The sequence below is a fragment of the Urocitellus parryii genome, chromosome 2 (genome assembly GCF_045843805.1).
Source record: "Urocitellus parryii isolate mUroPar1 chromosome 2, mUroPar1.hap1, whole genome shotgun sequence".
In the NCBI taxonomy this organism is placed as follows: Eukaryota; Metazoa; Chordata; class Mammalia; order Rodentia; family Sciuridae; genus Urocitellus; species Urocitellus parryii.
The window spans coordinates 173,393,651-173,417,885 of record NC_135532.1 but is presented as its reverse complement, the minus strand read 5'-3'; the positions used below and the strand labels follow the sequence as shown (position 1 = coordinate 173,417,885).

At 48.5% G+C, this 24,235-nt stretch overlaps 1 protein-coding gene across 1 annotated transcript in view; it reads left to right on the top strand.

Moving 5' to 3' along the window:
* Window positions 1-3,360: 3,360 nt before the first annotated feature.
* Muc4 (mucin 4, cell surface associated) overlaps window positions 3,361-24,235 on the top strand; it is a 30,571-nt gene continuing 9,696 nt past the window's right edge. The window contains exons 1-15 of the mRNA XM_026395356.2: window positions 3,361-6,739; window positions 8,502-8,635; window positions 9,882-10,046; window positions 10,884-11,039; window positions 11,676-11,806; window positions 13,594-13,682; window positions 17,938-18,117; window positions 18,288-18,413; window positions 19,052-19,171; window positions 19,510-19,718; window positions 20,231-20,321; window positions 20,786-20,953; window positions 21,280-21,381; window positions 21,856-22,086; window positions 23,039-23,176. Of these exons, the coding sequence (XP_026251141.2) occupies window positions 3,361-6,739; window positions 8,502-8,635; window positions 9,882-10,046; window positions 10,884-11,039; window positions 11,676-11,806; window positions 13,594-13,682; window positions 17,938-18,117; window positions 18,288-18,413; window positions 19,052-19,171; window positions 19,510-19,718; window positions 20,231-20,321; window positions 20,786-20,953; window positions 21,280-21,381; window positions 21,856-22,086; window positions 23,039-23,176 (5,419 nt within the window). The remainder of the gene's footprint in view (window positions 6,740-8,501; window positions 8,636-9,881; window positions 10,047-10,883; window positions 11,040-11,675; window positions 11,807-13,593; window positions 13,683-17,937; window positions 18,118-18,287; window positions 18,414-19,051; window positions 19,172-19,509; window positions 19,719-20,230; window positions 20,322-20,785; window positions 20,954-21,279; window positions 21,382-21,855; window positions 22,087-23,038; window positions 23,177-24,235) is intronic.

Below are 24,235 nucleotides of genomic sequence, written 5' to 3'. Positions count from 1 at the left end.
ACAAACCACTCCTCCTAGCATACTGCCAGGCACCATCTTAACTTGGTTATGGCCCTCATCACCAGTGTACTGTTTATTGATCCCAAAGGAAGAACTTGGACACCACAGAAGGTTTTGGGCATTGTGTCACTCCCTCACTTCTTGGCATTAGGAGGGGACACCATGGAGGGCTGTCCATGCCTACAAGCAGGGGAATATACAGGATGAAGTGCATTCCCACTGGGCAGGTGGGTTTCTTCTGACGTTTTATGAGTACATTCCTTTACTTTAGAACCAAGATCGTTCTATTTAGATCCTCTCACAAGGACTGAAAATAAGGAGGGTGGCCAGCTCCCCTCTCCATTTCCCTCCTTACCACATTCTTTAGAGACCTTCTTATCTCACTGCAAGGGTTCCTAAATACTGGGTAGTATTTAGCCCAAAAGACTAGAAGATGAGTAGAACAGGAAAACTGATAGGAGTCAGAACTAGATTAAGAAGAAGAAGGGGTCATGAAAGAGAGAAGACGACTACTCATCACCGTGGCCGTGTATAGGACATAGGGAAACTTTAATTTTTTTAACTTCATGATCTGTGTGTGTATTTTAACTAAAGAATATTTGACTGAAGCACAGGGACCTGAGCTTTAAAACTTCACTTGGGGAAAGTAAGAGAGGCACTTGATCAACTATGCCTATGGGATAACCATTGCATTAGCACATTTGCCTACTACAAAGGAAAAAGGTGGCTGCACATCCTTTGTTGTGTTTACTTTAAAGGTAGGGATGGGCCGCTGTGGTAGAATCCCTAGCACTGGTTAAAGACTAGAGCCTTATGGTAAACATTCCAGAGGAAATTAAAATGGAATGAAAAAATTGGGTCAAAAAATTTTATTTCAGTGAGCTAAACACTCACTCCAGCCTAAAAAAGTCCTTGTAACTTATATGACACATCAGTGACTCCCTTCCTTAAACTCTTTCAGGAATAGGATCCAATTCATGGCATACAAGGCCCACAAGGACAACAGAAATGTCCACCAAGACAGCCTCCAGAGACTCTATAGCAAAAAGCATAGGGGCCACATCACAGCCTGGAACTGCAAGTCTTCCAAAAGCCACCACAGAGGTTTCCAAGACAAAACCAGAACAATCAACTGATCCAACACCCAGCTCCTCCACCCAGGAAACATCTGCTTCTCCTCCTCCCAGCCCCTCCCCAGAGGGGACCACATCAACCCTATCAACCTCCCTGAGTGGAAACACTCTGCAGGTGACCCTTTCTGCAGAGACATCCCCTCAGGGGAAAGCCACCAGCTTGACCTCTTCCAGTGTCAGCAACACACCCACAGTGACAACAGAGGTGTCCATCACAACAGCCTCCACAGACTCCACTTCAGAAAACACAGGAACCACATCACAGCCTGGAACTGCAAGTCTTCCAACAGCCACTTCAGGGGTTTCTGGGACAAGAGGATCAGAACCATCAACTGTTCCAACACCCAGCTCCTCCACCCAGGAAACATCTGTGTCTCCTCCTCCCAGCCCCTCCACAGAGGGGACCACATCAACCCTATCAACCTCCCTGAGTGGGAGTGGAAACACTCTGCCAGTGACCATTTCTGCAGAGACATCCCCTCAGGGGGAACCAACCAGCTTGTCCTCTTCCAGTGTCAGCAACACACCCACAGTGACAACAGAGGTGTCCATCACAACAGCATCCACAGACTCCACTTCAGAAAACACAGGGACCACATCACAGCCTGGAACTGCAAGTCTTCCAACAGCCACCTCAGGGGTTTCTGAGACAACAGGACCAGAACCATCAACTGTTCCAACACCCAGCTCCTCCACCCAGGAAACATCTGTGTCTCCTCCTCCCAGCCCCTCCACAGAGGGGACCACATCAACTCTTCCAACCTCCCTGAGTGGAAACACTCTGCCAGTGACCATTTCTGCAGAGACATCCCCTCCTGTTGAGCCCACCAGCTTGTCCTCTTCCAGTGTCAGCAACACACCCACAGTGACAACAGAGGCGTCCTCCACAACAGCCTCCATGGACTCCACTGCAGAAAACACAGGGACTACATCACAGCCTGGAACTGCAAGTCTTCCAACAGCCACCTCAGGGGTTTCCGGGACAACAGGACCAGAACCATCAACTGTTCCAACACCCAGCTCCTCCACCCAGGAAACATCTGCATCTCCTCCTCCCAGCCCCTCCCCAGAGGGGACCACATCAACCCTATCAACCTCCCTGAGTGGAAACACTCTGCCAGTGACCATTTCTGCAGAGACATCCCCTCCTGGTGAGCCCACCAGCTTGTCCTCTACCAGTGTCAGCAACACACCCACAGTGACAACAGAGGCGTCCACCACAACAGCCTTCACGGACTCCACTGCAGAAAACACAGGGACCACATCACAGCCTGGAACTGCAAGTCTTCCAACAGCCGCCTCAGGGGTTTCCGGGACAACAGGAACAGAACCATCAACTGTTCCAACACCCAGCTCCTCCACCCAGGAAACCACTGCCTCTCCTCCACCCAGCCCCTCCCCAGAGGGGACCACATCAACCCTATCAACCTCCCTGAGTGGAAACACTCTGCCAGTGACCATTTCTGCAGAGACATCCCCTCCTGGTGAGCCCACCAGCTTGTCCTCTACCAGTGTCAGCAACACACCCACAGTGACAACAGAGGCGTCCACCACAACAGTCTCCACAGACTCCACTGCAGAAAACACAGGAACCACATCACAGCCTGGAACTGCAAGTCTTCCAACAGCCACCTCAGGTGTTTCCAAGACAAAACCAGAACCATCAACTGTGCCAACACCCAGCTCCTCCACCCAGGAAACATCTGCCTCTCCTCCACCCAGCCCCTCCCCGGAGGGAACCACATCAACCCTATCAACCTCCCTGAGTGGAAACACTCTGCAGGTGACCCTTTCAGCAGAGACATCCCCTCCTGGTGAGCCCACCAGCTTGTCCTCTACCAGTGTCAGCCACACACCCACAGTGACAACAGAGGCGTCCACCACAACAGTCTCCACAGACTCCACTGCAGAAAACACAGGAACCACATCACAGCCTGGAACTGCAAGTCTTCCAACAGCCACCTCAGGGGTTTCCGGGACAACAGGAACAGAACCATCAACTGTTCCAACACCCAGCTCCTCCACCCAGGAAACATCTGCTTCTCCTCCACCCAGCTCCTCCCCAGAGGGGACCACATCAATCCTATCAACCTCCTTGAGTGGAAACACTCTGCCAGTGACCATTTCTGCAGAGACATCCCCTCAGGGGGAAGCCACCAGCTTGTCCTCTTCCAGTGTCAGCAACACACCCACAGTGACAACAGAGGCGTCCACCACAACAGCCTCCATGGACTCCACTGCAGAAAACACAGGGACCACATCACAGCCTGGAACTGCAAGTCTTCCAACAGCCACTTCAGGGGTTTCTGGGACAACAGGACCAGAACCATCAACTGTTCCAACACCCAGCTCCTCCACCCAGGAAACATCTGCTTCTCTTCCATTGAGCCCCTCCCCAGAGGGGACCACATCAACCCTATCAACCTCCCTGAGTGGAAACACTCTGCCAGTGACCCTTTCTGCAGAGACATCCCCTCAGGGGGCAGCCACTAGCTTTTCCTCTTCCAGTGTCAGCAACACACCCACAGTGACAACAGAGGTGTCCACCACAACAGCCTCCACAGATTCCACTGCAGAAAACACAGGGACCACATCACAGCCTGGAACTGCAAGTCTTCCAACAGCCACTTCAGGGGTTTCCGGGACAACAGGACCAGAACCATCAACTGTTCCAATACCCAGCTCCTCCACCCAGGAAACATCTGCTTCTCCTCCTCCCAGCCCCTCCACAGAGGGGACCACATCAACTCTTTCAACCTCCCTGAGTGGAAACACTCTGCCAGTGACCATTTCTACAGAGACATCCCCTCAGGGGGAACCAACCAGCTTGTCCTCTTCCAATGTCAGCAACATACCCACAGTGACAACAGAGGTGCCCACCACAACAGCCTCCACAGACCCCACTGCAGAAAACACAGGGACCACATCACAGCGTGAAACTGCAAGTCTTCCAACAGCCACCTCAGGGGTTTCCAAGACAAAACCAGAACCATCAACTGTTCCAACACCCAGCTCCTCCACCCAGGAACCTCCTGCCTCTCCTCCACCCAGCCCCTCTCCAGAGGGAACCACATCAACCCTATCAACCTCCCTGAGTGGAAACACTCTGCCAGTGACCATTTCTGCTGAGACATCCCCTCCTGGGGAGTCCACCAGCTTGTCCTCTTCCAGTGTCAGCCACACACCCACAGTGACAACAGAGGTGTCCACCACAACAGCCTCCATGGACTCCACTTCAGAAAACACAGGAACCACATCACAGCCTGGAACTGCAAGTCTTCCAACAGCCACTTCAGGAGTTTCCGGGACAACAGGACCAGAACCATCAACTGTTCCAACACCCAGCTCCTCCACTCAGGAAACAACTTCATCTCCTCCACCGAGTCCCTCTCCAGAGGGGACCACATCAACCTTATCAACCTCCCTGAGTGGAAACACTCTGCCAGTGACCATTTCTGCTGAGACATCCCCTCAGGGGGCAGCCACCCATTTGTCCTCTTCCAGTGTCAGCAACACACCCACAGTGACAACAGAGGCGTCCACCACAACAGTCTCCACAGACTCCACTGCAGAAAACACAGGAACCACATCACAGCCTGGAACTGCAAGTCTTCCAACAGCCACCTCAGGGGTTTCCGGGACAACAGGAACAGAACCATCAACTGTTCCAACACCCAGCTCCTCCACTCAGGAAACATCTGCATCTCCTCCACCCAGCTCCTCCCCAGAGGGGACCACATCAATCCTATCAACCTCCCTGAGTGGAAACACTCTGCCAGTGACCATTTCTGCAGAGACATCCACTCAGGGGGAAGCCACCAGCTTGTCCTCTTCCAGTGTCAGCAACACACCCACAGTGACAACAGAGGCGTCCACCACAACAGCCTCCATGGACTCCACTTCAGAAAACACAGGAACCACATCACAGCCTGGAACTGCAAGTCTTCCAACAGCCACTTCAGGAGTTTCCGGGACAACAGGACCAGAACCATCAACTGTTCCAACACCCAGCTCCTCCACCCAGGAAACATCTGCATCTCCTCCTCCCAGCCCCTCCCCAGAGGGGACCACATCAACTCTTTCAACCTCCCTGGGTGGGAACACTCTGCCAGTGACCCTTTCTACAGAGACATCCCCTCTTGGTGAGTCCACCAGCTTGTCTTCTTCCAGTGTCAGCAACATACCCACAGTGACAACAGAGGTGCCCACCACAACAGCCTCCATGGACTCCACTGCAGAAAACACAGGGGCCGCATCACAGCCTGGAACTGCAAGTCTTCCAACAGCCACCTCAGGGGTTTCCAGGACAACAGGACCAGAACCATCAACTGTTCCAACACCCAGCTCCTCCACCCAGGAAACAACTGCCTCTCCTCCACCCAGCTCCTCCCCAGAGGGGACCACATCAACTCTTTCAACCTCCCTGAGTGGGAGTGGAAACACTCTGTCAGTGACCATTTCTACAGAGACATCCCCTCAGGGGGAACCAACCAGCTTGTCCTCTTCCAATGTCAGCAACATACCCACAGTGACAACAGAGGTGTCCACCACAACAGCCTCCACAGATTCCACTGCAGAAAACACAGGGACCACATCACAGCCTGGAACTGCAAGTCTTCCAACAGCCACCTCAGGGGTTTCCGGGACAACAGGACCAGAACCATCAACTGTTCCAACACCCAGCTCCTCCACCCAGGAACCTCCTGCCTCTCCTCCACCCAGCCCCTCCCCAGAGGGGACCACATCAGCCCTATCAACCTCCCTGAATGGAAACACTCTGCCAGCAACCATTTCTGCAGAGACATCTCCTCCTGGGGAGTCCACCAGCTTGTCCTCTTCCAGTGTCAGCAACACACCCACAGTGACAACAGAGGTGCCCACCACAACAGCATCCACAGACTCCACTTCAGAAAACACAGGAACCACATCACAGCCTGGAACTGCAAGTCTTCCAACAGCCACTTCAGGGGTTTCCGGGACAACAGGACCAGAACCATCAACTGTGCCAACACCCAGCTCCTCCACTCAGGAAACAACTTCATCTCCTCCACCCAGTCCCTCCCCAGAGGGGACCACATCAACCTTATCAACCTCCTTGAGTGGAAACACTCTGTCAGTGACCATTTCTGCAGAGACATCCCCTCAGGGGGAACCAACCAGCTTGTCTTCTTCCAGTGTCAGCAACACACCCACAGTGACAACAGAGGTGCCCACCACAACAGCCTCCACAGACTCCACTGCAGAAAACACAGGGACCACATCACAGCCCGGAACTGCAAGTCTTCCAACAGCCGCCTCAGGGGTTTCCGGGACAACAGGACCAGAACCATCAACTGTTCCAACACCCAGCTCCTCCACCCAGGAAACATCTGCTTCTCTTCCATTGAGCCCCTCCCCAGAGGGGACCACATCAACCCTATCAACCTCCCTGAGTGGAAACACTCTGCCAGTGACCCTTTCTGCGGAGACTTCCCCTCAGGGGGCAGCCACCAGCACAGCAATACCTTCACCTTCTAAAACCTCTCTGACTCTTACAACCCTTGCTCTCACCACATCCACAAGTTCCCGTCCAACAACTTCCCCAAGCCCTGTCCAGGTGGGGCAAGGTGAGTGATGCTCTGGAGGTGGTAGCTCTCCCCCTGCAACTGAACTAGATGTGAAGGCTGCAGTGTTGGTAGCTGGACTGAATTTGCCAATGAAGGCCCTGGTGTGTAGTTGAGGGAACCAGTTCTCTGGGTACCTCACTGCCCTAAATGAGCCATAGAAATACAGTCTGTCTGCATATTCCCTTAGAGGGGTGGTCTAACTCAGTGCTTAGTCTCACCATAGCTTCCTCATTTTCTACTCTCTTGGTCAGAACAATCCTTACAGGAGACATTTAGAAGTAGAATTGATTTCTACAGGTAGCTTTGTGCATGGCAGTGGGCCAGCAGCTGGAGATAGGGAAATGATTATGTGCCATTCATTAGGGGACAGATCAACTCTCTTACAGATGCCAGCCCAGGAAACTAGGAGCACAAAATGGAAAGCCCCCAAAGGATGTAGGAATGGGTTCAAGGTGGACAAGAGGCTTTCAGGCAAGAGTGAATAGAAGTGCAAGCTGGACACTCCAGGCAGGGAGAAGGATCTGAGCAATAGAACAAATGCATGGAAGTGAAAAAAAAGCATCCCAGTGTCACCTGGAGAGGAGATCCTCAAAGCATTTGGGGTTGCCAGAAGTAAGATGAAGAATATGAGAAAGCTGGTGTGTGCAAGAATCCCGTAGGTAAGGGAAACCAGGAGGACACAGACTTGCCTTGTATGAATGGCACTGTGGCGGCTGGTGTGGACACACTCGCAGGAGGGGTTAGTGAAGAGGCCAAGGGAGGTGGTCAGGCCACTGCAGTACCCAAGCTAGATCAAGAGAGGGCGCCAAGGAGTCAGCGTCTCTCAATATGGAAGCAAGATCCATTTGAAAAACATTTAATACAAGGTCTCTCAAACTGGAGCCCAGGGATCTTTAGGTCCTAGAACAAATTCTAGGAAATCTTCAAGTTTATTTGGAGAAATACTATTTTAGGAAACAAGTCCCATTCTATGAAAAGTCCTTTCAATTACTAATCTTTACTGCATCAGAGTTTACTATTTTAATTCTTAAAAGAATTAGGACTCCTAAAACAGCTATAGAATGGTTTGTCCGTGTTCTGACACCAGGACTGGTTTTTCTCCAGCCTGGGGGATGGTAAGTGTTTTAGTCAGCTTTTTCGCTGCTGTGACTAAAAGAGCTGACCAGAGCTATTTTAGGGGAGGAAAAGTTTATTTGAAAGTTGACAGTTTCAGAGGTCTCAGTCCATAGGCAGCTGGCTTTCCTCTGGGTTCAAGATGAGGCTGAACATCATGGAAGAAGAGGGTGCCTCTTCTTGTGTGGCATAGGGAAGCAGCTCACATGATGATCAGAAAGGAGAGTGAGAGAAACTCCAATTGCCAAATACAAATATAGACCCTAAAGCACACCCCAATGACCCACGTCCTCCATCCACACCCTTCCTGCCTTCAGCTACCACTCAGCTAATCCCATTAGGATGTTAATTCACTGACTGGGTTAAGGTCTCACAACCCAATCTTTTCTCCGCTAAGCCTTCTTGCATTGTTTCACACATAAGCTTTTGGGGGACCCCTCACATCCAAACCATAACAGTAAGAGTAAATGAGGAGATGTGTGAAATACGTGGAGAGAAGAGTCCTTGATGGCTCCCAGTCAGGACCTGCTGGAACACCTTGAGGAACAGAGGACACGGGTGAGGAACAGCTTGGGGAAAGCTCCCTAGGGATCACTGTGAGCCTGAAAGGAGGTCAAGGTCCACAAGGACTCTTCTCTGTCCTGGCCAGGTGTTCCCCTCTTCCCTTATGGGTTCAGCTCTGGAGACCTGCAGTTGTCTATCAGGACTGTGGACTTCACCTCGCAGCTCTTCAAGCTCCAGATTGGCTTCCCACTTGGCTTCTCTCTGCGGGATTCTCTCTACGTGAGTCTCTGACTACAGCCCTGGTGGTAGGACCTGTGCTTTCTGGGCCCTGCTTCTCTGTTCAGCTTTGGAGGTGACCCTGTGACTAAAAGGAAGGGAGGATGGAAGCCATCTTTTCCAGGCCTCATTTTGACATTTACAGCCTTCTTTAATGTCAGAGCTCTAGCTGAGGAAAACAGGAGTGAGGCAAACCTCCCTCCCCTGTAAAGAAGAACAAAAAGAGACAGAAGCAAGCAAGGTACAGGGGCAAAGTCAAAAGGGCTGCTTATCTGAGATGCCAGCTTTATTTATATTCATAGGTTACATTAGGTCATTGACATCATTAGTATCTATTGCTCATTGTATAAAGTTACAGTTTTGTGGGCAGGTTTAGGCCCAGTGACACGTTGGTGTTGTCTAAGAAAGTTCCTTTATTCCCAGAAGCTGAGTGTCTGAGATTAAGGTTGAGGCTGATAAGACTCTAACATAGAGCCTCCTTGTGAAGGACATTACCATAGCAGCTGGGCATTGGGCATGTATCAGTCATCTTACTAGTTCCAGGGAGAAACTGTAGAATATTTTAAGTGTGGATAACAGGGCGCCTGTTACCCTCCAAGAGTTTGCTCACCAGAGGAACGCTGCCTTGTACATTTCCACAGCCAGAATCCTTACACTCCCCATGTGGACCAAATGTCCTTACCCCAGTAAAAAGGGGTGAGCTGACTGGGCCCTCTTCTCTGTTTTCATGGGACTTTTTTATGACTAGGAAGCTGTACTTGGCAAACTTGAGCAGTTTACATGCCACCTCCCTCTTCTATAATTACTTCCTGGTCCTCTCTGGCCCATGTCTCCCAAGGAAGATTTTGTACACAGAATTGGCCCCTGTCGCCCTCAGGGAGGGCCCTTAGGACACAAAATGAGGAGGAAACAAAGGTGAAAGCGAGGGTGTCAATTTCTTTGGCCTCATCTGAGGGTTCACAGGCTTCAGGATGGAGCTGGGCAAAAGCCTGGGGTCTACACCGAGACAGGACACAGCCTATCACCCTCAGAGATGAAGACTGTCCTGAGGTTGGCAAGTATTTGTGAGGTTATTATGTAAAGAGCTCTCCCAGAAGACAGAAAGTGGAGAGGTGAGCCTCCAGGGGTGGTTGACATGTCTGATCTGCCCAGAGAGGCCGTTGGGGGCCATGCTTCTGAGGAGCTGGCCCGAAGCTAGGTTGGCTCCTCACTTTCTCCCTGAATGCTAACCAAAAACTCCGCTTCTCAGTTCACAGACAACGGCCAGATCATTTTCCCCGAGTCAGATTACCAGAAGTTCTCCTACCCCAATCCACCTCTAGGAGGCTTCACAGGAAGGGAACCTGTGGCCATGGTGGCTCCATTCTGGGATGATGCTGACTTTTCCGGCCGCAGGGGAACCATATTTTACCAGGTGGGTCTTTCAAAGCCTGGGAATCAGGATCCTGGAAGTGTCACTTCTGTCATTGCCCGGGCTCACATGGGTAGGGATTGAGACTTAATATGGGATAGGGAGGCTAAGCCAATAAGGAATATTAAACAGACTCAAAAATATCCTAATCTAACCATGTGAAGTCTTACAGGCAACAGGAATAGGGATTGGCAGGTCAGCAACTGATTTTAAAATAGGGCTGTAGGTGAGCATGTAGCTCAGTGGTAGAGTGCTTGCCTAGTATGTGCGAGGCCCTGGGTTTAATCCCCAGTGCCTCAAAAATCAAACAAACAAAATACAGGGCTGCAGAGAGTCTATTCTAAAAAGTCTGAGTCAAACAGGCCCCTCCTGTGCTCCTAGATTGGGTTAATAATCCCAGACAGTGGGAGCATATGATGAAGGCTACTGCAGCAAATGTGTTTTGTGCCCTTGCCATAATGCACTGCAGAGGCTCCAAAGATGGAGAGACCCATGCCTGTCCTCAAGGAGCTTCCAGTCAGACATGGGGAGGTAAAAATGGGCACACATGGTTATTCCATCTGAGATGGTTTGAGGTAAGAGATGCATGAGTTCAAGTCCAAAGGACTTAGATTTCTGGGTGGGGACTCCTCCACCCCATTCCATGTTTTCCTGCAGTCCAAATTTAAATTGATATTAAGGTCTAAAGAGCTCATTGTAAAAACACAGGCCTAGAACAGGAAAGCAGGGGCAGTACGGGAGCACTAAAATGAGTATGATTCCTAAGCAGAAAGTTGGGGTCCCTCAGGGGTCTTGAATGGAACCCTCATTTTCTTGTTCTTACCTGCCTTCCTTTTCTAGGAATATGAGACACTCTATGATGAATACAACCCGACAGTTCGGCAGGTGGAGACTTGGATTGAAAAGTTCACAAACACCTGGAGCTATAAAGCCAAGTGGACCCTCAAGGTCACATGGGTCGATGCCCCTGCCTATCCTGCCCAGTGGACCTTTGGAGTGAGTGAACCAAAAATGGCTCCCTGTGAGACATGTGGGGGTCAGCCATCCTAGAATCCCAAGGAGGGGCTACTCTTCTAGCACCCTCTCTGACTCAAGGAAAGTAGGAAAGCTTGTTGATTATAGCAATTCCTGCCAGAACTAATTGCTGAGCACACACCGTGTGCCAGGCCTGCCTCAGCCCTTTCTTATACGACTTCACAATAGCCTGGAAACCAGAAACAGGAAATGGCTTTTTTTTTTTGATCAAATATGTCTGACTATTGGCAATTTCATATGATTTATATATTAGTCAGTTTTGTATTACCATGATAAAATACCTGAAACAGGATACTTATGAAGAAAAGAGGTTTATTTAACCTGCAGTTCTGGAGGATAAAAGTCCAAACTGTAGTGCAGGTTCATTGAGGGCCCCTATTGGCTGCATCACCTCATGGCAAGGATAGCAATGCAGGAGCACATGTAGGAGCCAGCAAATAATTACATCTCAAACCAGGACTAGAGAGCATGCGTCGAGCCAGATTCACTCTTTTTATTACAACCTTCTTGAGATAACTCAAGGGGTCACATGAGAACTACTACTAGACCTAATGTCTCTCATAGGCATCCTTATTTTTGTCTCCTACCAACCTCCAGACCAACACCTACCAAGCCATCCTCTCCACAGATGGGAGCAGATCCTATGCCCTGTTTCTCTATCAGAGTAATGGGATGCGGTGGGACCCAACCCAGCGCTGGGGCAACGGGGTCCTCATGGGCTTCTCCAGGTAAGACATGGAGGCAAGGCTTCTGTACTGAGCAGCACACTCCACCCCCTGCACAAGGCATGGCTCCTCCTTACTGATGCATGTGATTCACACTCACTTCACTTCCCACAGTGCCTCCTTCATTGCTATTTCCGATGAAAAATGTCCCAATGCGTCCTGCCATCTTTCCTACCCTAGTCCCTGGGCATTGCACTATTTTTTTTACTTTGCATTCCCTAGTTTCCATTGACATGTTGATTTCTCTTCACTCCTCAGATACCATAATAACAGCCATGTTAAAAACTTACTATGTTAAGAACTTCATAGACATTATTTTAGTGATTATCACAACCATCCATGAGGTAGAGCTATTTGTTATGCTCATTCTGCAGATAAGGAAACTGAGATGCAAACAGATAAGCAATTATCTCAAAGTCTGATTTGAACCAAAACATCTGAGGCTGGAATCTGCTTTCCTGGCTTCCTGAGAATTATCTACCTACCTAGGGGCACCTAGCAGCTTAGATGGCACTGGATGTAGAGGAGGGAAGGGAGGAGTCTGTGGATGGGTGCAATGTGGGTACCTGTGTGAGGACATGACCCAGCCTCTGACATAATGGATCCCAACCATATGCTAGTGTGTGGCACTCAGTAGTGAAGGTTACATGCCATTTATTACTGGCCATTGCTGCATATGGTTTTCTCTTTCATTATGGTATATTCAGGTTGCCCTATAATTGCATTTATTTCACTTGATTGTTTTTCTTTCTCTGTTTTTTTTTTTTTTTTGGTACTGCTGATTGAACCCAGGGGGCACTTCACCACGGAGACACATCCCCAGCCCTTTCTCTATATTTTATTTAGAGACAGGGTCTTGCTAAATTACTTAGGGCCTCACTAAGTTGCTGAGACAGGCTTTGAACTTACTATCCTTCTGCCTCAGCCTCCCAGGCCACTGAGATTAGAGGCATGTGCCACAGTGCTCGGCTTCACTTGATTCTTGATGTGCTGTAAAGGAGAAAGGAGTGGGATTACCCAGCTGGCAAGGAATCTCACACCACCCTGAAAACATCTAAATGACATGCGTGTGTCATTTGCCTGTGTCACAGAAGAGCAAAGATCAGGAGTCACTGCTCTGTGTCATCCGCCCAGAGTGAGGTTACAGGCTATGGGGGCAGTGAGGCTCCTGGCTTTCCTCCGGTCTGGACCTACACTGAGGATGCGATGGCAGTGGTAGAGGTGGTGGTGCCATCGTATAGGGTCCTCACTCAGTTCTGAGGCCATGTGCAGATGTTACTGCATTGAATACTCACAATGCTGTGAGGTAGACATTATTGTGATCCCTTTTATCCATGGTCACTAAGCTAGGAAGAGTTGGGATCATCCGTTGACTCCAGGATTGTCTGACTCAGAGTCCAGCTCTGAACCAATGCAATATGTTGGCCCCTGGCGTCTGTCCCTCTCCATCCCCAGTTTAAGGGAAACAAATGATGAGGAAGCCTGAACTTCTGTTATTTTCCCATTTCTACCTCATGGCCAAGTGGACTTACTGGTTTCTTGCAGTCAGAAATCAGATGTGGAATAAACAGAATCTTTCTGCCTGTCTTCTCCTCCCTTCTCCTTGGTACTGGAACTCAAGGATTTAAGTTGGCTGCCCAACTGACCAACTGAGTAATAGGCTACCAGCTACTGACTGCTGACCAGCTGAACTGAGTGCTGGCAGACTGACTAGCTGAATTAATGACTTTCAAAGGACAGGGAAGAACCTATGAGTGACAGAGGACTAAGAGTCTTTCTTTTGCCTGCAGTGGAGATGGGTATTTTGAAAACAGCCCACTGATGTCCCGGCCATTGTGGGAGAAGTATCGTCCGGACCGATTCTTGAATTCCAAATTAGGTAAAAAACACCACCTTATCATACTTTAGGTGGACTCAATCTTCCCTTGTCCTTTACTCTGTATGTCATGGCAGTCTTATAAAGTGGGTCCCTAACTTCTCCATCATCTTGAAAGCCTTTCCCTGTATAGTCTGACAGCCTACCCTCACACTCTGGACCTGGGAGAGCCCAAGGAGCAACTAGTGCCTTCCATACCCTTAGATACTGTGCCGTCTATGGAGCTCTGTCTCACATGAGCCAAATCAGATATGCCAAATCCAGGAGGTCTGTCAGTGGGGGCCCAGATCCTAGAAGTAAGGAGAATGGGAGATGGGGATATAAGTGGACAGTTAGAATCATACTCCAAATGTCCTGTCTCAGAGCTGAAATGAAAGCCCAGATAAGATCCCTTAAGAGAATCTACCAAAAGGAGTTCCAGAGATCTGAAGTTCAGTCAACATTTATTTAGCACCTTGTGTGCTGAATAAAAGTTAAAAGGTCAACTATGTTTGCTCTCAAGCAGCCTTCACTCTGGTAAAAAGACTTCAGTATCCGGAGGCAAACCATGGTTCCTCCTCCATGACTCAATTCAATGTGCAGAGGCCCCAAAGAGAAAGAAATTATAGTTTCCAGAACGTATGTGATGGAGCAAAGGGTGTTTTATCATTGAAGGTCAGCCATGTAAGTAGTTATTCAAATGAATAACCTACCAATTCATCTCAAGTTTTCACAAAACCAAGAGCAAAGCAAACCAAAGGTCGGTAGAATGAAAGAAGTCAAGATCAAGGTGAAAATAAATGAAATAGAGACTAAAAGAATAATACAAAGGATCAATGAAACAAGTTCGTTCTTTGAAAAGAAACAAAATTGACGAACATTTAGCTACCATAAGAAAGAGAAAGAAGACACAAATAAATAAAACTAGCGGTGACAAAGGAGACATTATAAGACACCACTGAAATCCAAAGGATCCTTAGAGAATTTTGAAAAAAAACTATATGTGGATAAATATGTGGAAAAATCTAGAAGAAATGGACAAATTTCTAGACACATATGACATACCTAATTGAGCCAAAGGACATTAAAAAACCTAAATATATAAATAACAAGTAAGCAGATTGAAACAGTAAAAAAAGAGTCTACTAACAAAGAAAAACCCAGTAGTGGATGGATTCACTACAGAATTTTACCAGACTTTTAAAGAAAAACAATGCTTCTGAAACTATTCTATAAAAACGGAAAGGGGAATACACTTTCAAATTCATTCTATGAATCTAATGTTCTCCTACTAACAAAACCTGGTAAGGCCACAACAACAAAAAAAGAAAACTATGGGCCAATATTCACGATGAACATAGGTGCAAAAGACATCAATTAAATACTTGCAAATTTAATACGAGGTACTTTATAAAGATCATACTCCGTGATCAAGTTGATTTAATTCCAGGGATGCAAGGATGGTTCAACATACACAAATCAATAAATGTAATACAAAAAAATGTAATACAGCACAAAAACAGAATCAATGACAAAAGTTCTTTTTAAATATTTATTTTTTAAAATATTTATTTTTTAAAATATTTATTTTTTAAAATATTTTTAAACAACTGGAGGTTTACATGCAGAAGACTACCGCTGAGCCATAATCCCAGCCCCGACAAAAGTTTTATGACCATCTCAATAGATACAGAAAAATATTTTGATAAAATTCAATATCCCTTTATCATAAAAGCCCTGAATAAGTTAGGTATATAATAAGGACTATATACGGCAAATACATTGCCAATATCCTACTGAATGGGGAAAAACTGAGAGCATTTCCCCTAAGATCAGGAGTGAGATAGAGGTGACCACTCTCATCACTCTTATTTACTACAGTAAATAAGCAATTAGGCAAGAGAAAGGAAGGAAGGGAGGGAGGGAGGGAGGGAGGAAGGGGCATATAAATTAGAAAGGAGAATGTCAAATTATCAATGTTTGCTGATGATATAATTTTATACATAGAAAATTCCAAAAACTCCACCAAAAGACTTTTAGAACTAAAAAATTCAGTATAGTAGCAGGAGGAAAAACCAATACATAAAAACCAGTAGCTTTTCTCTATACCTATAATGAATTTGCTGAGAAAGAAATCAGAAAAGTAATCCCACTCACTATAGACACACACACACACACACACACACACACACACACGACCCTACTACCCAAAATGCAGATTTAATGCAATCTCCATTAAAATACCAATGACATTCTTCACAGAAATAGAAAAAAAAATCTTAAAATTTATACGGAAGCACAAGAGACCCAGAATAGCAAAAGCATCATACTAGAGGCATCCCAACACCTGATTTCAAAACATACTACAAAGCCATAGTAATGAATTCAGCATGATATTGACACAAAAATAGACACTTGGACCAATGGAACAGAAATGAGGGCCCAGAAATCAATTCACACCTCTTCAGTCAACTGATTCCACAAAGGTGCCAAAGACATGCCCTGGAGATGAGACAGTCCCTTCAACAAATGCTCCTGGAACAAACTGGAGGTTCACATGCAGAAGACTAAAATTAGATCTCTAGCTCAACTTGTACAAAAATCAACTCAAAATGGATCAAAGACCTTAATGTAAAACCTAAAACTTTGAAACTACTATAATAAAACACAGGGGAAACACTTTAAAATAGTGGCACAGAAAATGATTTTCTGGCTAGGAATCCAATAGATCTGGTAACAAAAACAAGAATTAACAATGGAATTATATCAAATTAAGAAGCTCTGCACAGCATAGGAAACAATCAACAGAGTAAAGAATCAGCCTACAGAATGGGAGAAAATCTTTGCCAACTATTTGTCTGACAGAGGATTAATAGCCACAATATATAAAGAGCTCAAAAAAACTTAGCAACAACAAAGTGATTCAGTCAAAAAATGTGCAAATGATCTGAATAGATACTTCTCAAAAGAAGAAGTACAAATGGGCAATAAGAAATATGGAATAAAATGCTCAATGTCTTTAGCCATCAGGGAAATGCAAGTCAAAACTTCATTGAAGGCTGGGGTTAGTTTAGTGATAGAGTATTTGCCCAGCACACACCTGAGTTCTATCCTAGCATCGTAAAACAAACACAACTATTCTGAAATTCTTTTTTCACCCCAGTTAGAATAGCCACTTAGCAAAACAAATAAATGCTGGGGAAGATGTTGAGAAAAAGGAACCCTTGTACACTATGGATGTGAATGAAGTTGTATAGCCACTATGGAAAATAGTATGGATATTTATCGACAATGGCCAAGATGTAGAATTAGCCTAGGCACCTGCACCTGTCAACAGATAAATAGGAAAAGAAAACAGCATATACACAGTGGAGTACAGCCATAAAGAAGAATGAAATTCCATCATATGGAAGAAAATGGATGGAACTAAGAAACATCAGGTTAAGGGGAATTAGTGAGACACAAAAAGACAAGTATCACATGTTCCACTTGTACCTCATTTGTGGAAACTGAAACAAATCAAGAAATATATTTAAAATGACCTGAAGGTAGAAGAGGGACTCTTAGGGACTGGAAAGAGAACCAGGGAGTGTGGGGAAGGTGAAAGAGCCAGAAGGGAGGGTGAATAATGTACAGAACTGTCCCAGGGAAACCCATTGCTTTGTACAAATTAATATGTGTTAATAAAAAAGAAAAACAGATGTTCCCTGTATGCAGAGGAAGACTCCTCAGCTGCAGGGTGTTGCAGCAAGTCTCTGCTTCACATGCCAGCTTCTCGGTGGCTCCCAGATGGCCTTTGGGCACCAGCTTCTGTCCTCCTGGCTGCTTTGGCCACTGGAGGGTCTTTGCTGGTGGAGAGCAAGGGTGAGGCATGAAGGACAATGTCTCCTGGCATGACGGAGTGGAGGGTGGTGTCCCTGACCACAATGCAGTGTGCATGAAGCAGAATTGATCTGGAGGGATTGGAAGGTGTTAGAACTTAGAGGAAGGGATGGGAGGTTGGGAGGTGGGTGAGTAAAACCAGAGTTTGGCTCCGAGTTGGATCAAGGCAAGGCCTGCCTGCCCAGCACTTGTACAGTTTTGCCCTGAAAGCCCAAGTTTGAGGGCTTTGGAGCTCATGTTCAAAGGGTTTGAGGGAAGGAATCACTGCCAGTCTGAAAAGGGCCCCATCCCAGGAAGACCTGCACAGAGAGGCAGTGAGAGACATGGGGGTGCTTTGCTGAAACAGAGCGTGTGGCCCCAGGTCCTGGGCTAACTCCCTCTTCTCTTGCCTCTCTAGGCCTCCGGGGGCTGCAGGTCTACAGGCTGCACGGGGAAGAAAGGCCCAACTACCGTCTCAAGTGCCTCTGGTGGTTAAAGAGCCAGCCTCAGTGGCCCAGCTGGAACTGGAACCAGATCTCTTGCCCTTGTTCCTGGCAGCAGGGGCAATGGGACTTACGGTTCCAGCAGGTCAACATAGGTGACACCTTCTTCCTGATCCCTAAAAGCCCACCTGCCATCCCCTCTGTTCATACTGTCACTTCCCTTTCTAATACACTCTCAGCCCCTTCCCCAGAGACACCTCCTTAGCATCCCTGCCCCACCTCAGGCACCCAAGCCTGGGCCTGAGGACTCCCGGCCTCTTTGCAGGATGGTGGGGCTTCCACCACAGACACTTGTGCAGCTTCTCGTCCTGGCGTAGTGGTGTGTGCTGCAGCTATGGGCCCTGGGGAGAGTTTCAAGAAGGCTTTCATGTGCAGAGTCCTTGGGAGATTGGTATGTGCATCCCCGGAGATCTCGTTTCCACCTGCTCTGGTGCCCACCGCTCTTCCCGACCCTCCATGTGAAGCCTCTTGTCTCCATTCCTTCCCAGATCTTTTCCCCTTGGCCCTCAATTCTCTGATCTCGTGAAGTTAGGAAGTTTCCACCATCCCTGTCCGTTAGCATTCTAGAGATTTATGACTAAGGGCCTCTTGCCCCATTTCCACTTGGCCCATGGCCCCCTGCCTGGACATATTTCCAGGCAAGGGGAGAATACTTAGCCTGAACCAGTCCCTGAGCCCACATCAGCAGGCCATTTGGGGGAAGACAGAATCTTTTCCCTGCAAAGACCCTCCAAGGGAGCTAGAAAACATGGAGGTCTGGGGGAGTGGGTGCAGGATGATCTGTGTTCACCCACCTTCCTTCTGTACCATCATAGTCTCCATTCTCCCCATGTCCTCCCCACTCTGGCTCTTTGGGAGCCTTGGGACTCCACACCTGCAAGGGAGACAGAATCTGATCCATCACCATGAGAGTGGGATGGGAACTGCTCTGTGCCTGATTCCAAAGCCATGCTCTTGCCACTGATGCCATCTTGCAGCTGTTCTCCAAGGCCTCCCCTCTGACCCCCAACACACCCATCTCCTCCACAGACAAGGAACTGGAGACACAGAACTGGTGCTGCCGCTGGAACGACAAGCCCTCCTTCTGCATCCTGTACCAGCAAAGGCGGCCCCACGTCAGCTGTGTTAGATACACACCCCCGCGGCCTGGTGAGGACTGGGGCGCCTGCAGAGCATCCCCTTGGCCTCTGGGATGTGGAGCCAGGACTGGGAGAGGACCAGATTCCTGGGGCAGACCTGGGAGTCACAAGGGAAGATGGGGACAATTCCTATGTGGGGCTGACAGCAAATAGAGGGGCTTTGGATATAGAGTTAGGGAAGGGATGCTGATGGGGTCGGGGAACACAAGTACAAGAGGCCTTGGGGGTAGGTTCTATACCCCCTGAGCATCTGCCCAGGGTTGAATCTACTTGGCAGGTGCCTTGCCTGGTGAGCAGGGGGAATCTCAACCCTGGTTTGTTAGTAATGTGTTATCTCCTTGTTTCCAGCCTGGATGTTTGGAGACCCCCACATCACCACCTTGGATGGTGCCAATTATACCTTCAATGGGCTGGGGGACTTCCTGCTGGTCCGAGCCAGGGATGGAAACTCCTCCTTCCTGCTGCAGGGCCGCACTGCCCAGACGGGCTCAGCCAGGGCCACCAACTTCATCGCCTTTGCTGCTCAATATAATTCCAGCAGCCTGGGCCCCGTCACAGTGAGTGGAGGGTGCCCAGAGGATCCCTGCACCGCCCCCCACTCCACCACCACCAGAGAGCCCCTCAGGGACATTCAGTTGATACCAAGGCCCAGAAAGAGGAAGAGAACAAAGAATGGGAAGGGGCAGAAAGAGGGGGGGACACATCCTGCCAGTGGAGCCCCCAGAGTAAAACCTCTAAATGGCTTGATTAGGGTCCCGCCTCCACCTCTTACCAGCTGTTTCACTTTGAAGAAACCACTGAGCTTCCTGTGTTGCTTTTTTTCTTGTGGTAAAGTGTGGGTGTTGTGAAATTGAAATAAAATAGTCCAAGAAATGTGCCTAGCACAGGGCCTGGCCCATGCCAACCTTTCTGTACACGTCAGCTGGCAGAACCTCATTGCCACCCTCCTTATTGCCTTCCTCTCCTTCCAGGGACCAGGTCCTAGCCAAGTTGCTCTCTAGAGCCTCCTTTCTGGACCTCGGCTCCACCTGCCCCAATGGAAATGAAGTCTCCTCCAATTACTTTCCAGGTTCAGTGGCTCCTTGAGCAGGAGGACACAATCCGTGTTCTGCACAATAACCAGAATGTGACATTTGAGACCAACCGTGAAGACCCAGAAGGTAGGCTAGGGAGGGCTGTCAGTCACCCTTTCCTGAGTCCCTGGGTAGGAGGTCAGCAGGGCGCTTAGCACCCTGGGAGCACTGTGCTGAGGCATAGAGATGGCAGCACTGGGCAGAGCAGAGCAAGTCACCACCCCTGTAGTCCCTTTGGCAGCTCTGTCTGAGCAGCTGCTTCACCTGGGCATGGGCATTACATTTTCTCTCCTTGCTTCCCTCCTTCCTTCCAGTGCTGTGAGTCTGCTCCTTCGGTAGCCTCCATCTCCAGTCTCAAGGAGGAAGGAGGTGCAGTGGGCCTTGAGGGTGGCCTGAGTGCTTGGGTGGGGCCTGTAGATGAGACACTCTCAGAACATCTCAGACCTGCTTTTAGAGTCTCCTCTGGGTCATGAGCCCTCACTGCTGCCAAGTCCTGTGGCCTCCAGGGTGCTGGTACTGGCTGTCTCTTCACTTGCCTCCCCATCTTCTAGGCCTAGAGATATTCAACACCACTGGAGTCCTACTGACCCGCAATGGCTCCCAGGTTTCAGCCAGCTTTGATGGGACGGTGGCCATCTCAGTCATCGCTCTCTCCAACATCCTCCATGCCTCCTCTAGCCTCCCAGAGGAGTATCGAAACCACACAGAGGGGCTCCTGGGTAAGAAGCAGGGGCTGAGACCCCAGATGGAGCTTGGTCCTTCTCCTGACGTTCCAGGGAACATGGCCGCCTTACCACCTTCCTTCCTGTGTCCCACATCTGTCCTTCCTTTCTCTTTGCCTTCCACATTCCCCCCAACCCTGCCACCTGCCTTCCTCCATTTTCTCCATTTCCTTCTCTTCCTTCCCTGAAGAAGATATGAGGGATATAAGGTCTTTCCTTCTGGGACCCAAACTGAGATCCATTGCAACTGACCTGTTGGATGCTCCCCAGGGAAGGGGAGAGCCACATTCCCCTGGTGGCCAACCTCCTACTCTGTCCCTCAGGGGTATGGAATGACAATCCAGAAGACGACTTCATGATGCCCAACGGCTCAACTGTTCCCAGAAACAGCTCTGAGGAGACACTTTTTCACTATGGAATGACCTGTGAGTGTGGGCCTCAGGATCCTCGGGGTAGACAGGGGAGACCAAGATGAAGGGTCTCTGTTTGTTGTCTCCCTCAGGGCTGTGGGGGCCAGACCTCCATCCTTGGTAAGGGTCTGAGGATTCTGCAGACACCCTAGATATGCACCCCTCCAATCCTACCTACATGTCTCCACTGGGAAGAGAGGACAGGGGAAGGGGTGGCCCTAAGTAATGATCGAAACTTCCAGGCTCAGAAGCTGGATGCCGGTGCTGGGGTGTAGCTCAGTAGCAGAGTGCCTGTCTAGCATGCATGAAGCCCTAGTTTCAATCCCCAACACTTAAAAAGAGAAGAAAAACAGAAGCCACATCCATGCCTCCTTCCCTGCCCCCTCCCCTGCCTGAACATTATATGGTGAGGATAAGAAGTAGGTGCAGCTGGAATATGGCTGGAGTCCCACCCCTGGTACCACCACTGTCATTCCTCCTGTGTCATAGGGAAGATCAACGGATCAGGCCTCCTTGGCAAGAGGATCGACCATCTGCCTTCCGATTTCACCCCTGTCTTTTATGACCAACTCATAAACAAGTCCTTGGATAAACATTTGATCTCGGAGTGTAATGGAGAGAGGCAATGCATCTACGACTCCCTGGCCACAAACAGCACAGACACCGGGCTGCACACCAAGATGCTCTTTAGAAGCTACCAGCAGATGAACACCTCCATCAGTAAGTGGCAGGGGGCCCAGGGAAGGGGCATGTAAGGAGCCCCCCTCCCACGGCGCTTCCTTCAGTGGGTCATTTTGCTGGTGTTACTCCTCTGAGGACAAGGACACTGCCCTCACCGTGGCCTCTGTGGCTCTATTCAGTATGCTCCCATGGCCTCCTCTTTCCAGCACTCCCTGCCTTGCTTTCTCCACTCCTGACCCAGGGGCTCCTTTGGGTTCTTTAAACATATGGGGCTCCCTCTCCACTCAGACCTCCCTGGAAGGCCGGTTTCCCCAGACAGCTACCAGCTGCCCCTCTGCTCCTTCTGCGTCCCTTCCTCAGTGAGCTCTTCTTGGCCACCCTATCTAAAGTTTCACGCTCACCACACTTCCTAGTCACCTGACCTACTTATTTTCCCCCTTTGTATTTATAATTACTTGTATTTTGTGTTGTCCATAGGTATCTTTTTTTCACAACTTGCTTCTTGCTATATCCTAGAGTAGCACCATTTACATATCAGGTGTTCAATAAATATTTGTTGACTGACTGACTGAATGAATGAATGAATGAATGAACAATGGAATGAAAATAACAGGTCTCCAAGAAAGAGACCACTGAAAAGGTCCAACTGCCTCTATTTCTAGGCTAATACAGTGTCCAGGTAGACATCAACCTCATGGTTTTCAGGGCTTTCTCAATGACAAAATTGATGATCTGAACAGGAAAGGGCTTGAGATGAGCCCTGTTCAAGGGGAGGTAGAGAAAGAGAGTCTGAAGATTTGGGCAGGTGGACAAGGACATGGCCAACGTGCTCTGCCTAGGTCTGAGGGCAGGGACAAGACTAACTCCTGCCTCCAGAGGTGGGGCACTGGCCCGGGTCTGTCTCACACAGGTCAGAGGGGAAAAAGTGGAGAGAAAGCTCCCCCTCTGTCCACCAGATCCTGTCTCACATCCGGTGCCCTCTCTGTTCTAGATGAGTACCCGCCCTTTATAGATGGTTGCCAGGAGATCGAAGCCTACAGGGGGCAGACCAAGAGAATTCAATGTACCAGCAACTCTCAGGATGTCACTTTCACCCTCAGAGACCACAATCCTGACGTGAAGCTCTTTGGTAAGAATCTGGGGGTGGGGGTGGTCAGAGGATGAGCTCAAAGTCAAGCTGGGTCATTTTACATCTCTTTACCCTGCAACATTTTTTATTTGACTCTCCAGGACCAGCATTTCTTAGGAAGGACACCTACAACTCAAACAGGCACTTCTCCCCAGCAAATAGCAGTGACAGGCTTATGAAGATTTGACTAGATGGCTAGGCTGACTCTGGGCATAGACAATTGATTCAAAGACCAGTTAATCTTTACCTAATAATATGCAATTCTTTTTTTAATTGTTACTTTTTAGTTTTTCATTTTTATGCAATGATCTTTCATTGTCATTATGCATTCATCAAATTATTAGAATGATCAAGTACAGCAAGTATCCTTCTTTTATATCTATTAAAAGAAGGATAGAAGGTGGGACAAGATTTAAAGAAACACAAACACCTCCTCTGGGTACCTTTCTCACTATTTTTGCTTTGGTTAACCACATTGTCCTGGCTCTGTCTCTTCTTGTCTGGTTTTCTGTGCTGGGACCAAGCAGAGCTGGTCCTGCCCTCTGGAAAAAGTGTTAGAGACCCCCCAGGCCTACATCTATGATCTGGGTCAAAGGATCAAAGCACAGGGAAGTAGCTTCCCTTCTGTTGCCTGCAGTCACTGTGCTGGTGACCATTCTTTGCTAAATCAAAGCTTGCAGAGACCTTATTCTGAGCTCTGACTGCCTCTTTCTCTGTGCAAAAGGAGGGAGTGCTTTGTCTGCATCCCTTTTATTCCATGTGGCATCTGCCCTGGTGCAAGACAATGACATCCGAAGATTTTCTTCTCCATTGGGCTCCTGAAGAGTCGTGGTTGGGGAGTTTTTCCCATGTATTTCCTACTATTGGTTCCTTTCAACTTGCTGTTTAAAGGAGACTTTTCTTATTTTCTTGAAAAAAAAAAAGAAGAAGAAGAAAGAAAAGAAAACATAAGACAGGTTTGATCACAGATATCTAGGAGTGTTTTCCCATAGTCTGGTGTCTGAAGGGGTAGTGGGTCAGAGGTCCAGGAAGTTAAAGGGGAGGGGTTGAGAAACCAGG